The sequence below is a fragment of the Dendrobates tinctorius genome, unplaced genomic scaffold, assembly GCF_039654945.1.
Source record: "Dendrobates tinctorius isolate UK_male_01 unplaced genomic scaffold, ASM3965494v1 ptg000046l, whole genome shotgun sequence".
NCBI lineage: Eukaryota > Metazoa > Chordata > Amphibia > Anura > Dendrobatidae > Dendrobates > Dendrobates tinctorius.
In genome coordinates, this window is record NW_027361714.1 from 45,808,698 (window position 1) to 45,824,761 (window position 16,064).

At 42.2% G+C, this 16,064-nt stretch overlaps 1 protein-coding gene across 3 annotated transcripts in view; it reads left to right on the top strand.

The window, feature by feature from the left end:
* PDE7B (phosphodiesterase 7B) overlaps positions 1-16,064 on the top strand; it is a 532,888-nt gene that overhangs the window by 492,172 nt on the left and 24,652 nt on the right. For all 3 annotated transcript variants that reach the window (XM_073575865.1, XM_073575863.1, XM_073575864.1), the window contains one exon: positions 13,526-13,677. In XM_073575865.1, coding sequence (XP_073431966.1) covers positions 13,526-13,677 — 152 coding nt within the window. The remainder of the gene's footprint in view (positions 1-13,525; positions 13,678-16,064) is intronic.

Sequence of the window (16,064 nt, forward strand, 5' to 3'; positions counted from 1 at the left end):
TAGCAAACCCCAACAAACAGCTGGTTAAGTTGTGACCAAGCAAGCATTGTCCTTGTAAAGATTTTCTAGACTTAAAGTGTATGGTCGTAACATATTGATGATCTATCCAAAGGTTAAGTTATCAATATCGCACCCACAGCAACCACATGATATCTGCTCCAGTGTAACTTATTAATGGGGGTGCAAGATATTGGATTTCATCAGTATATTGGGTAACGCATTTAAGGCCCATTTAGATGGGATGACTACAGCCATTAAAGCACTACCAATCGGCTACATGTAAGTCTTTTAGCCGCCTGTTTGGACAGCTCAAGCCCACTTCTGTGCATGCAGGACGATCGCTAATATGATCATTCTGTGAGCATTGCACATCATGTTATTAGCAGCATTTCACCTGTTTTCTTGGGAAATATGTTGTCAAAAGCAATTATTTTTAATCAACCTTGAAAATCATCTCTACAAACAAATGTTTTGATCACTCGTTCTTGCCAACCTGTTTAGGCAGGTCGATAATTTTGAAGTGAGAGTGCCTAGCATCTTTCATTCCTGATTATCTGCCTGTCTAAATGGGCCTTAAGGCTATGTGCACACATTGCGGATTCACCTGCGGGTTTTTCTGCGCGGATTTACACCTCTACTATGTTAAAGGTGTGAAACTGCTGTGGAATCCGCACAAACAATTGACATGCTGCGGTTTGTAAACCGCAGCAAAACCGCGCGGAAAAAACCGCAGTGTAAGCACAGCGGATTTGAAATGCCATAGGCTAACATGGTACTGTACCATGTCTGCGGAACAGCTGGGTTTCCGCAGGGCCAAAAACGCTCCGGAAACGCAGCAGAATCCGCAACGTGTGCACATAGCCTTAGGCTGTGTGCACACGCTGTGGATTTTGCTGCGGTTCCGCAGCGGTTTTGGCCGCTGCGGACCCGCAGCAGTTTCTGCTGCGGTGTACAGTACAATGATTGCCTATGGGAATCAAAAACCGCAGTGCAGATGGTGCGGAATTTTCCGCGCGGATTATCTGCGGTTTTCAATCCGCAGAAAGAATTGACATGTCAATTCTTTCTGCGGATTCTCCTGCAGAAGGAGATGAAAAACCGCAGGGCAAAACCGCAGAGCAATCCGCAGGTAAAACCGCAGGTCTTTTGACCTGTGGTTTCACCTGCGGATTGTACAAAATCCGCGCGGATGAATCCGCACCTTTTCCGCAGCGTGTGCACACAGCCTCAGTCTGTGACAAAAAAAAATCACTCTACTCCCCCACTGCTGATCAGAGCTGTTTATCTGTGCTATCCATGGTGTTTGGTGACATGGCAGCAGCCATGATGTTACAACTATAGCAAGTGACTGCTGCAGCCAATCACTAGCATCAGCGGTCTAGTGTCTTCTACATTGACTTGAATGCTGTAAGCAGCAAAACTCCTTAAAGAACTAGTTTATGAGATGTGTGACTGCATAAACAATCACACCATAGAAAATACAAATTCCAAAAGGAAAACTACCGTAGATAGATGTTTTTTTCTGAACCTGGCTGGCTAATAAATCTGCATTAACACATTTCAAGTGGAAATATTGTTACAAATATACAATATTGCTTGCATACTATAAATTGACTGACAATGGAAAATGACCTCTATTTTCATTCTTCATCAGAATTAATGTTTTAATACCATTTTCTTGTTTAGTTTACACAGGAAACATTAATTATTTAGTAGGTTTTTCAGAAGTAAATATATAATACTAGCAGTCATATAAAGCATTAGGAAGATGGCACTTTTTAAGTAAGAAAAACAAACAGTAAATTATCCAATTCAGTATTGAAGGAGCTTAAATGCCGGTGACATTAAATAACTTTTTTTTATTTATGTCTTAACACTTAGTCCTCAGTTGACACATAACATAGTTATGCATATATGTATAACAAAATCTAGGATTACATAGCCAGCTCATCTGCTCATATAAATTTTTCTGGATGTCAACAGTGTAAGGTTTAGGTTGCTAAGCATTAGCTATGTTAAATTTAACAGATGGCAAATACTAGCGTTAACCCCTTAAGTATCTGGGCTATTTCCGTTTTTTTCGTTTCCAATTGTTCCTTCCCTTCATCCCACAGCTATAACTTTTTTATTTTTCCGTCAATAAGGCCATTTGCAGGACAAGTTGCAATTTTGAACAACACCATTGGTTTTACCATATTGTGTACTGTAAAATGGGAAAGAAAATTCCCAGGGCAGTGAGATTGCAAAAACAAAGTGCAACTCCACAGTTGTTCTTTTGATATTTTTTACCATGTTTACTAAATGCTAAAACTTATCTGCCATTATGATTCTCCAGGTCATTACGAGTTCACAGACACCAAACATGTCTAGGTTCTTCTTAATTTAAGTGGTGAAAAAAAATCCAGAGTTTGTAAAAAAAAAAAGTCGCCATTTTCCGAGACCTGTAGCATCTCCATTTTTCAGGATCTTGGGCTGAATGAGGGCTTATTTTTTGCGCGCCAATCTGACGTTTTTAATTATATCATTTTGGTGTACATACGATCTTTTGATCACCCGTTATTGCATTTTATTGCAATATTGCAGCGACCAAAAAAACGTAATTCTGGCATTTTAATTTTTTTCTTGCTACGCTGTTTACCAATCGCATTAATTATTTTTGTATACATCGGGTGATTCTGAACCAAATATGTGCATTTTTATTTTTTTTATTGTTATATTTTGAATGGGGGGTGATTTGAACTTTTGTATTTTTGTCATTTTTTTAATATTTTTAAATACTTTGTTTTTACTTTTTACTTGCTTTAATAGTCTCCATAGGAATTAGCGGCATGTTATATGCCGCTAATTCAAGGAGAAAACAGACCAGACAAATAATGGTATGCACACCTGATGCAATATAAATGTGAAATATGTACAAATAATTTTATTAGAAACCTGAGACATACGTACATAGTGTATATTAAAATCATTTAAAAACATAAACTGCACATAAACAATATATCACACCCCTGAGCCAAGACCATATTCGACAATTAATGATCAAAACTCCATTACTGGGTAAGTATGCCGGACATGACAGGTATATATATATATATGCAAGGTCATAAATATAACAACTATAATTTTCAAGGACATAAAAATAACCACACACAAGAGTGCCAAAATAAATCAATATAGAAATACTAAAGGCTGCAGAGACCTGCTGGTTAGATAGTTGAAGAAAATAGCCCATAATACACTCTGAAGCTGTAATGGTTAAAAGACCACCTGTGTAAATGCTGCATGTGGGATTACATGACAGCATACGGCCAATATGGGTTTTTCTTACCTGGAACCTGCCGTTACGCCCCACCCGTACTGGTAGCCACGCAAACCCCTTCTATAAAATTAACAACACCACACATTATATTCTTTGGATAATTATGGCCACAGGGGAGGGTTCTTGGAGCCCATAAAAGATCTGGCTTAATATTTGGCAAAATGTCCAACGAGAACTTCAACCACCACTTTACCCTCAGCCGTACACCACCAGCTCGAGGGCACCACAAATCCCGTTCTGGGACGGCCAACCACCAAACAGCTCCCGGGGTAAAACCCCGTCCAGAGCCCGTAACCAAATGCCAGATCACCCACACAATTTAACTGTCGGGAATTTTACCTACAATTCCTTTTTCCGCTGCATCAGCGTCAACTCCAAGAACCCCACCCCCCGCCAACCTTGCCACTGTGACGAAGCAACATCCATACTAAAAATTTACCAAGACCACATTGTCCAGGCACCTCACTGCAATCCAACTTAACTCCCCACCCCAACAACAAAAAGGGGGGGTTGAGAAAAAGGGGGAGGGTGGGTGGGTCTGCTCCCGGTGTCTTGTGTCAGAGTGCGGTTTTCCCGCACTTTTCCCCTTTTATCCATATCCACTCCTCCCCAAACTCCTCCCCTATCCTGCCTCCACCAATCCACCCCGAGTCCACCCTGTCCAAAACCCTACATGTCCCAGTGCAGTCATGGGGGCCTCCACTAAGCTGCGCTCATTTTCCAGCCCCCTTCTGGATATAGACTGCAAGTAACATGATGTAAAAAAGTGCAGCCAAAAAAACAGATGCAAATTAAAACTGACAAAGTGGACGTAGAAATAAGTAGAAATGTCCCTGAGTATGGCTACCTGACCGGCCCTGGAGATCTCATGTGGCAAGCCAAAATGAGCAAAGTGTCCGCATGGAGCAGGGGTGTGGGGAAAGCGGCATTTAACATGTTAACAGACGCGGGTGGATTGTGATTCCACCCACGGCTGTTGGGGGCACATGACAGCTGATCAAATCAGCTGTCATGTGCCAGAAAAGGTGCTGGCTCATTGCCGGAGCCTGTACCAAACAGGAGGAGGCGTCCAATGTCAGATATATCCATCATTGGACGTTAACGGGTTAAGCTACATCATATGTGAATGCAGTATCTAAACACTGCGCTGGGCAGAGATATTACAATTTTTTTTATATTCACTTGTATGTTTTTTTATGCAAAGTTTGTTGAAGGAGCAGTGGTCCTTAAAGTTTACCTCTCTGTAGAACCAAGGAAAGCTACACTATTTTCTTTATGAAAATGGGTCAGGTGTAGAATGTGCATCTGTTATCTGCAGCAATATAAATTTGCTAAAGTACAAAAGTGATCTAAAAGTGATCTGATTTTGGATTTGGAGACAGAACAGTGACTTCTCTCTTTATTGATTAGGTAAGATTTACTAAGCTAAAGATGACAGAATACAGACTAAAGAGGATGTAATCTATTGTAAGGATTCGACTCGCTCAGGAGCCACGGAAGTCAATCAGGAGGCACGTTCCTTTAAAAGTTCATAGGGTTTATTGCTTCATAACCCATAAAGCAGCACATAACACAAGGAATAGCCTTTAGCTCAGGCGAAAGCAAGCATAAGTGTCCATGATTTCAGGCTCAGTCCTGGAGCCTCAGCAAACACAGGAGGCTTATCCATCCTCACATACAGCCAATATCCACAGGTCTCACCAGGTCAGCAGCCTCAGCACGAGGTCTTTAGGAAGGTAGCACACCTTCCACCACCTAGGCCTGCCGGGACCTTCCACATGGCCCAGTCAGATCCATGCGCTCTCTCATGTGACCTACTCTGGTTACCTTATATGGTCCGTAGCCATGCCCACTGGATCACATGGCTATGACCTCATTGCAGGTCCTATATCAGATTCACACCCATTCACACACATACAGCTTAGTATGGGTGTTTTTAGACACACGCCCCTGGGTGTGTTTGTAGGTAGCTGGTCCTGCCCATCTCACCAGCTACCTGGAAAGCTCTCGCTGACACAGTGTAACAACAGCTCAGCAGTGCCTCTGCTGATCAACACACATATTCAAGCTTCCAACCCAAGGCCACCTACCTTGGGATACATAACGGTCATTCAGCATCCTTTACCCATTACCACAATGGATATGCCTGTAGGCCCATCCTGGGACACCCACACAGTGCCCCCTAATGGACATAGTGGTCACTACACCACACTATATTTTCACAAATGTGTTGGGGGACATGATTTTGTGGCACTTACTAATGTTTGAGGCCACGTGTACATGTTGAATGTTTGGTGAGTTTTTTACATCAGTATTTGTAAGCCAGGAGTAAGTAAACAATGTAAAAGAGAAGAAGGTGTTTCTTTTATACTTCTCCTTTGATTGTTAAAACTCCTGGTTTTGGCTTACAAATACTGAGATAAAATACTGACCAAATACTGAACATAGTATAGTGAAAATAAGAAAGTTTGTAATATATCTTATCAGAGTAATCTGCTTCTTTCTCCTCGTGGACAGATTTTTTCACTCCCAATATTCTCAATTTACAAGTAAAATCTGTCCTCTGTGAAAACAGACTTTCAAATTATTGATAGGAGATGAAAGTTGGTGCTTATAAAGTTCTATGGAGAGGGGATGAGAAGGAAGAGGAGGGAGGATTTAGAGATACAGATACAGACATTCTGCTGCAAGTTCTCCTGAAACAATAGTTACACCGTAAGTAGTGGCCGGGGTCACATTAGCATAGCGCATCGGTTGCGATATGCTAATGACACTCGGCTCAAAGTCTGCTGGGAGCGTGAGCCGAGTGTCATGCTATTGTGATCCAATCCTCTTGCGAGAATCAGATCACAGGTGAGGAGAAGGATAGGTTAATCATGAAGAAGGAGAGATTAATCTCTCCAATCTTCTCCATTGCATGTCTCGGTATATATCAGGCTGCACTCGGATGATATTTGAGTGCAGTGCGATGTTTGGCATGCACCCATCGACTTGAAAAGGTGTGCACCATGTGAAATACGTTGCCAATAGCAATATTCTGCAATTTTTTTTTTCACACAGAATCTGTATGAGAAAAAAAATCGCAGAACTGCTCTGCTTCATTGAATAACATTTGTCAGAGTGCTATGCAAGATTTTCTCGCATTGCACTCCTTCATATTATATGCCAGTGTGAGTGAGCCCTTATAGTTCCCCCTCTGTACTTGTTAATGCAGTTTGAGGACTGCAAAGCACTCCTATTTTCAGCATGGCTTCTGATGGAGGAGCATGTGACCAGATCTCTTCCGAATGAAAAACTTTGTGCATGAAAAGCTGTTTCAGTTGGATTAGGTCTGGCCACATACCCATCTAGCAAATACCATTTTGAGACTAGGAGTGCTGGGCTTTTTTTAACATTTCTCCAACTTAAGGCTATGTTCACATGTTGCATTTTTGCTGCTTTTTTATGCAAATTAAAAGCTGCTTGTTACAGTCCCACAAAAATTGTTATGACATTTCAGAAATCTCATTCACACACTTGTTTTTTTCCTTCCTAACTGAAAAGGAAAACTGCTGCTTTTTTGAAAATTGCAGCATGTCAATTCGTTCAGCGTTTTTTGCAGCCTTTTTTCAGCCATAAAAAGCAATGATTAAGGCTAGTTTCACTCTAGCGTTTGGCCCGCAGCGCACGGCACCGCTAAGCCCCGCCCCCTGCCTCACCCCCTCCAGTCATCTCCGCCTAGTATCGCAAATTGCTGCATGCGATCTGCACACCCTATCTTTAGCATAGGGTGCGCAGATCGTGCACTGGCTGTGCGCTAGTAGGATTTTGCGTGCGCTGCGCCCTTTTGACGGTGCGTCGATGTGCGCCAAATGGACCATGTTGCATTTTGATGTGCTCGGCGCACCGTCAAAAGGGCGCAGCGCACACAAAATCCTACTAGCGCACAGCCAGTGCACGATCTGTGCACCCTATGCTAAAGATAGGGTGTGCAGATCGCATGCAGCAATGTGCGATACTAGGCGGAGATGACTGGAGGGGGTGCGGCAGGGGGCGGGGCTTAGCGGCGCCGTGCACTGCGGGCCAAAACGCTAGTGTGAAGCTAGCAATAGTTCCAAAAAGCAGCAAACACACAGCAAAAAACATTGCCATCAGTTTTTGGTCCATTTTTAGTGGAAAAAAGCAGGTACAGAAGGATGTAAAACCAATTTATTTTTAGGAAGGTGACCCTATTTGGGATGGTCCTACCTAGTCTAATATTAAAAATTCAATATTAGACATTGTAGGACCGTCCCGAACAGGGTCACCTTGCAGACGGTGGGATGGCTTTCATGCTATTTTGGATAAAAACAGTGTTACTAAGAAAACTGTAGGGTTTGTCTGTTTTATGGCCAATGTGAACATGCCTTTATGTGCTGCATATATGCCAAAAGAAATTCCAGCTCATTGTGTGTGTGTTTTCTTGTATGGTAGAGGCAAAGCTGAACTTTGGGATCCTGAAAAACTCAGAACAAATGCAGCAAAAAATGCCAGCAAAACCTGCTTTTTGTCTGCAGCTTTTTTATAGCCAAGAGATCAGGTTTTGGCTGCAGAAAAAAAGCTGCAGAAAAAAAGCTGCAGAAAAGCAATGTGTGAACATAACCTAAATGTCACGTTTCATCATCTAATGTAAAATAGATTGTAACCTGGTATACAGTATCAGTGGCTACGTGTAAATGAACGTCGATTTACCAGTTTGACTGATAACTTCCACATTGTGAAGTCAAATTAGCTGACGAATAATTCTGCATCTGTTTGTGTATGTGATAGATGCCACCTTCACCCGAAAAATATGTCTCAAATCAAATATGTCCTGCCCTTATCTTCTCCGGTTATTTCTGCTACCTGTTCATTCACCTTTTCATTTGTTACTCTTTTGCCACTTACCTCTGCCAATCACTTAATTGGACTAAGCATCGCCCATAACCCATAAGCTCTAGTCTACACAAGACTTCCACCTTTTCAGCTACTCTTACCACAGTCTCCAAGATTTCTCCTTTATCTCGCCAATATGAAGTTTTTTCTTAAACAACCTTTTTTCTGGGTGTCCAACAGCTGGGCACTTCCAGCAATCCCACTAACCCAAGCCTTTCGAACCCCTAGAATGGAGAGGAGGTGCGCATACATCGCCTTTGCTCCATTTATTGTCCATGCAACTACCAAGTGCAGCGCTCAGCTAGTCCAATAGACAATGAATGGAGCAAAATCAGCGCATGCACACCTATGGTCCTTTCAGGACAGGGCTACAGGATCCTATTCTCAGGGTATGTGCACACGTTGCGGATTCGTCTGCGGATCCGCAGCAGATTTGGCCTTGCGGATCCGCTGCAGATTTTCATGCAGTGTACAGTACCATGTTAGGCTATGGAAATAAAAAAACGCTGTGCACATGCTGCAGAAAGTTCTGAGCGGAAACACAGCAGTTTATTTTCCGCAGCATGTCAATTCTTTGTGTGGATTCCGCAGCGTTTTTACACATATTCCATTATAGGAATCTGCAGGTGTAAAAACGCAGGGGAAATCCACAGTAAATCCACAGGTAAAACGCAGGTCATTTTTCCTGCGGATTCTGCAGATTCTGCGCTGAAAAATCCGTACACGAATACGCAACGTGTGCACATACCCTTAAGCTCCGATCTTGACGTGACCCCAGCAATCAGCAAGTTTTACCCATTTTATGGATAGGGAATAATTAGTTTAACCCTTCAATAGTACATTAAAAAAATAATATTAATAAAATATTAATAAATACAATGAAATATTTATTTATTGTATCTGCATATGTGTCTGGATTTCCTTTTTCAGGTCAAAACCTACCTTGTATTTCATAACTACTTATTTTAGTTTATAACCAAATTACTTGACTATTGTCCAGAATTAGGAAGACATCACTGGAAATACTTTTTTTGAAGCTGAATTTCTTTTGGGCCAGTCAGCAAAGCTATGTCTGAAGGCCTAATTGAATGTAAGCGTGGTGTCCAACGTTTCTGTTGCAAAATAATCTGTTATGTAATCATAATGTGCTCTGGCCCATCATAAATTAAAGTGATGTTTTTATAATCTGCTTTTATGCTTAGAATACCATACCAAATCAGCATTGATGCAAATGAAAGCCATATCATATTACTATTGTACAGAGCATTAGTCATACCCCATGTAGGATGTAGAGCACAGTTCTGGGTATATGTAAAAGCAATATTATGCCATGTAAACAAGAATAGAAGTCTAAATGTCTTCTCAATAATTTCATAGAAAAGATTGTCTTCCCACGTGTATTTCTAATTCAAAGCATCAGTGCAAAGGTGTAATTTCAATAAGTTTTGATTTAAAAATCATTTCCATCTAGAATAATAAAAAATACGGTAGGTATCAACTCAAAGGGTTTATGCAGAACTATGGACCTAAAAACTAACTGCTGCTTACATGCCTGTTGTGTGTACTCAATAGAGGTAGACTTTATGGAAGAGTGGGCAGAGGAAAGCCTTTACTTACACACAAAAATTGTTAGGCCGGGGTCACACTAGAGAGGAATACGGACGAGTGAGAGGCGTTAAAAGCACGCATTACACACGGACAAATGATTCTCTATGGGGCAGCTCCCAACAGCCGTATATTTCTCGTCTGTATTCTACGGTCCGTGCCAATCGCAGCATGCTGCGATTGTCGGCGTACTACGCCCGTAGTACGCCAATGCAAGTCTATGGGTGCGCTAAAAATACGCATTACACACGGACCACACATGTGACTTGCGAGAAATACGCACCAGGTGTCTTTTAGAAAAGCCGGCAATTCAGTGCACTATACAGTAAACTCACACTGACAGGTTTAATAAAGATACGAAAGAATAGATATATACACATAAAATACATATATATATATATATATATATACATACATACATGTCATTGTGACAAACATATATTTATATTTCACAGAGTTCTTCGTAGCAGAATAGCCGCTAATTAAATTGCCGGCTTCTATCAAATCATTCCCCTACCCGACATGAAATGACACATGGTTTACATTCAGTAAAGCATTTCATTTCATGTTTTTTTATATGTCCCTGACTAATAATTAGATGAGGGTTTGTGTGCAAAATTTTGGAGTTGTAGTTGTTATTTTAAGGGGTTAATTCGTTGTTAAAAAATGCGTGGGCTTCCCATTGCCCTATAGTGGTGGCGAGTGAGTTAATCTAACAAAGGGTTAATGTCACCATTCGATTGTAAGGTGACATTAACCCTTTGTAAGATTAACCCATTCGCCACCGCTACAGGGAAATGGGAAGCCCACGCATTTTTTAACAACGAATTAACCCCTTAAAATAACAACTACAACTCCCAAATTTTGCACACAAACCCTCATCTAATTATTTGTCAGGGACATATAAAAAAACATGAAATGAAATGCTTTACTGAATGTAAACCATGTGTCATTTCATGTCGGGTTGGAGAATGATTTGATAGAAGCCGGCAATTTAATTAGTGGCTATTCTGCTATGAAGAACTCTGTGAAATATAAATATATGTTTGTCACAATGACATGTATGTGTGTGTATATATATATATATATATATATATATGCATTCTATGTGTCTATATCTATTATTTCGTTTCTGTTAGAAACCCTGTGATAGGGCTCCATTATATGTCCATTTTGCAAGGCGGTGAGAAAATCTCGCCATACGGATTGCATACGGATGCCATACGGATTACATACGGATGCAGACATGCGCAAAATACGCGACCTCACCATGCTTACGGATGGCCTACGGAGCACTATTTAGGGGTCATTCATCCGTATTACGCATGTAAACTACGGACTGTATTTTGCGTCGGTTAGTGTGACCCCGGCCTAAGTCTCATTTTCAGTTTGCCAAATGACATTTTGGAGACTCCCCAAATGTATGGAGGAAGGTGCTGTGTTCAGATGAGATCAAAATTGAACTTTTTGGCCTCCAAAATAAACTCTGTCTGGTGCCAAACCAACACTGCTTATCAACCCAAGAACACCATCCCCACAGCAAAATATAGTGGTGGCAGCATCATGCTGTGGGGATATTTTTCGGCAGCTGGGACAATGAAAATGGGGCAAGTCGAGGGGAAGAGGGGTGGTGCGAAATACAAGGATATTCTTGAGCAAAAGCTCTTTCAGTCTGTCAGTGATTTGAGGCTGGGATGGAGACCTTCCAATAAGGTAATGACACAAAGCATATTGCTAAAGCCACAGTCGAACATTCGAGTGGTTTGTAGGGAAATGTGTAAATGCTTTGGAGTGGCCTAGTAAAAGCCCATCCAATTGAGAATCTGAGGTCAGACATGAAGATTGCTGTTCAACAGAGAAAACCATGTAACTTGAAGGAGCTGGAGCAGTTTAGCCTTGAGGAATGGGCAAAAATCTCAGTGACAGGATGTGAAAAGCTTTTAGAGACTTAACCAAAGCGACTTGCAGCTGTAATTGCGGCAAAAGGAGGATCTGTGAAATACTGACTTTAGGGGGTGAATAGTTATGCACACTGAAGTTTTCATTTATTTTGTCCTATTTGTTATTTGCTTCACAATAAAAAAGAAAACCAAATTTTTACAGTTGTAGCCGTGTTCTTTACATGAACTGATGCAAAATTCTCAAATAAAGCAGTGAAATCCCAGGTTGTGAGGTAGCAAAACACAAAAAAATGGCAAGGGGGTGAATAGTTTTGCAAGCCACTGTTTCTGCATGTTAGTTTTTAGGCCCATATTAAAAAAATTAGTCCTGGATAAACCCCTGTGAAAACAAGCTATCACCAAACCCCTGTGAAAACAAGCTATCACCTATCTGTTGAATAGGTGATAATTTGTTAATTTTTGGCGGTCTGACAGCTTGGACCCACACCGTTCTGCAGAGCAGGGCATTTTTATTCCTGTTAGAATGAATCGGCAATGTGCATGCTCGACCGCCACTCCATTCATTATTTATGTGGCTTCCCCATAGAGAATGAATGGAGTGGTGATTGTGCATACAGAGTTAAAAGTACCGGGAATAAAAGTACATCAGCGGGGATAAAAATTCCCCATTCTGGCGATTGGTGTGGGTTCCAGCAGTCAGGCTCCCACCAATCAGCAAGTTATCAAATATCTCACAGATAGGTGATTACTTACTTTCACTGGCAACCCCTTTAAAGCGTAACTGTGCTTTCACGTATCTATTCAGAATGAGCTGTCCTGTGTGTGTGTACATGATGAATAACACTGTATTATATCAGTGAAGGCAGATTTTCACACTACTGAGATAGGGGATGACAGCTGGTGCTCATACAATTCTATGAAGAAAGGAGAATAAGAGCTAGATACAGAAACACACATTCTGCTGCAATTCTTCTAAATCTGTAGTTAAAAAAAGTTAAAAGTGGTCTTTTTAAGTGATCTTGCAGAAGAATGTCTGTGTCTGCCTCTAACGCCTCCTAATTCTCCTCCCTCCATAGAATCTTATAAGCAACAACTGTCATCTCCTATCTAAGTAATGGAAACGTCTGTCTTCACTAAAGCCCCCGTTACACACTGCGATATCGCTAGCAATATCGCTGTAAAGTCACCGATTTTGTGACGTTGCAGCGATATTGCTAGCGATATCGCTGTGTCTGATACTTACCTCCGACCGGCTCCCCCGCTGGTTATCGCTGATCGCGCGAGAAGCTCCTGGATCATTTCTCGTCGGTCACTTCCTGCTGCGCTTCCTGCTGTGACGACGAGCGACGCGTGGAGCCGGGCGGGAGGACGCAGGATCGCCGCGTCTGACAGGTAAGTAGCCACCCCCGTCCCCAACGATGTCGCTGATGAGATCTGCCTGAGTGGCAGCTCACTAGCGACCACCTAGCGATTCACCAGCGATCCTGACCGCGTCATATCGCTGGTCGGGATCGCTGGTGAGTCGCTAGGTGTAACGGTACCCTTAATACAGAGTTAACAGATTTTACCTATGAAGTGAGCGTGACAGATCAGTCAGGAGGGTAAGCAGATTTCTTTGATAAGATGGATTACAAAGTTGCTTTTTTTACAAAACTGTTTTTCTTTCACTGTTGCCTTTGAAGTATGCATCTGGTTGTAGCAGGACTATCAATAGAGGTGTTAATGTGTGGAGTAAAATATATCAGAGATAAAGTCATCTCTCTTGGAACACGTCTGTTTAACTCTGTTGAGTTTTGTGTTGTTGCAGATACATCTCACTCAGGAGAAATTGGCTCAAAGAAAAAAGTAAAGAGACTCTTGAGCTTTCAGAGATATTTTCATGCATCAAGGCTTCTGCGTGGAATTGTGCCACAAGCCTCACTGCACTTATTGGATGAAGACTATCTTGGCCAGGCACGGGTAAGAATAAATTCTGTATCACTTCTGTGTACTCACAGTTCTTACAATCAAATCCCTGAAAAAATGCTCCTCTACTGTTAACAAAATAAACGGACACTAATATATAAAAAGTTGATAATGCAAATTGCCTCTTCAGAGAAAAAGAGTACTTGAATGCTAGTGCCACCTATTGGAAGTAGCAATCTTACAAGTCAATATCGACCCTTTAAGGAGCCTTGCCAGTTACACTGGCATGTCACTCTTCATAAGGAGAGATTTTGCCCCTTAAGGTCCCGTCACACTAAACGATGCACCAGCGATCCCGACAAAGATACGACCTGGTCAGGATCGCTGGTGCCTCACTACATAATCGCTGGTGAGCTGCCAAACAGGCAGATTTCACCAGCGATCAGGACCAGCGAGGACGCTGGTATCCAAGGTAAATATCGGGTAACTAAGCGCGCGCGTCGCTTAGTTACCCGCTGTGTACCTTGGATACCTGCGTGCTGGCGCTGGGAGCTGGTATCCAAGGTAAATATCGGGTAACTAAGCACGCGTGGCACTTAGTTACCCGATATTTACCTTGGATACCAACTCCCAGCGCCAGCACGCAGGTATCCAAGGTACACAGCGGGTAACTAAGCGACGCGCGCGCTTAGTTACCCGATATTTACCTTGGATACCAGCTCCCAGCGTATGCTTACAGCGCTGGGAGCTCGCTGATCGTTGCTCTCCCGCTGCCACACGCAGCGATGTGTGCTGGCCAGCAGGAGACCAACAATCAAAAAATGGCCCAGGACATTCCTGCACGATCAGTGATACCCGGCAGGGGGGCCAGTCGTTGATGCGTGCCACACACAGCAATATCGCTGCCGAGATAGCTGATGCGTCACAAAATTAGAGATCTCGCTAGCGATCTCGCTGTGTTTGACGGAGCCTTTAGATCCCAATCAGAGGCCTCTAATAAAGCCAAATTAGATCTCATGCCAAAACACGTCTCTCCAGAGATACTGGTTTGGCTTTTATCCTATGTCATGTGGCAAGTCTTGTTATATAGTCGATATTGACTTTTAAGACTGTTATTTCCAATAGGTGGTTCAAGTCTTCTTCCTCTCTAAAGAGGCAATTTGCATATGTAGCTTCACAGAGGAACATTGTCTGGCCTATATGTCTCCTTACATTGGCATGCTTAACATGTCACGCTCCACAACTAGAGACGTTACCTGTTAGACACCTATAAAATGTTGAGTAACTTTGGAAATTATATGCTTTAATCATCTTTGACCACTTTTGATGTCTGTTTTAGATCATCTAGACTGTGCTGTTCTGATATTATTTTTCCCAGAAATATATTTAAAAAATTGACAAGTGGATGTTTATGTTCAATTGTAAAAGTGGTTTGCCCATACAGTACTGTTAGCACTGATTGAACGATGTGATCGACTGGTAACACCCAATTGTCGACTAGTAACACCCAATTGTCAACTGGTATCACCCAGTTGTCAATTATTAGTAAATCGGGAAAACACCCACTAAAGGGTAAGGATAAATTATAGGGAATACATTTTCTTTTACAGACATGACTACAAGTTTGCTAATAGCAGAAGGGAGGGTAACTGTTTTTTGGCTCTTAAGAAATCAGCACAGTGTAGAAGTTTTTAAAGCAGCTATGTACTGTACATAGTGGGAGGAAAATCATGAAAATGTAAATGGCCCACGTTAAAACCGTCATCATGGCTCTCATCTATGAGTTGTGATGGCAGTAGTACTTCAGGTTACCAATTATTGGCTGCAACTTTTAATAGGACCTGTAACCAGATCAGAAGTGGCCAGTTTCTGCTCTTATTTTATTCCCTCTGCCCCCCTAAGGCCTCTTTCACACATCAGTTTTTTGCCTTCAGGCGTGATCCGGCTTTTTTTTGTAAAACCGGATCCGGCAAAATGCAATGCCGGATCCAGTTTTTCCCCATTGACTTGCATTAGCGCCGGATCGTGCCGGATGGCATTGCGTTTCATCCGTTTTTTGCCGGATCCGGCAACTTGTCTCATTCCGGCGTCTGGAAAAAACGGCTACTGTAAAGTTTTTTGTCTCCGGCGAAAAAGCCGGAAGCGCCGGATCCGGCGCTTCCAGCTTTTTGCTACAATGAAAGTCTATGGGCGCCGGAATGCGCCGGATCCAGAAAAAGATGGATCCAGCCACCGGATCCGGTTTTTTAAGTCTGCGCATGCTCAGATCCAATTGGCCAGCCCCCAGGAACAGATATAACCTGCTAGACGGATCCAGCAAAAAAACGGATCCGTTTCTACAGTTCTCCAAAATTTATGCCGGATCCGTTTTTTCTAAAAATAGCCGGATCCTGCCTGACGGCAAAAAACTGATGTGTGAAAGTAGCCTAAGTTGCTGTTTT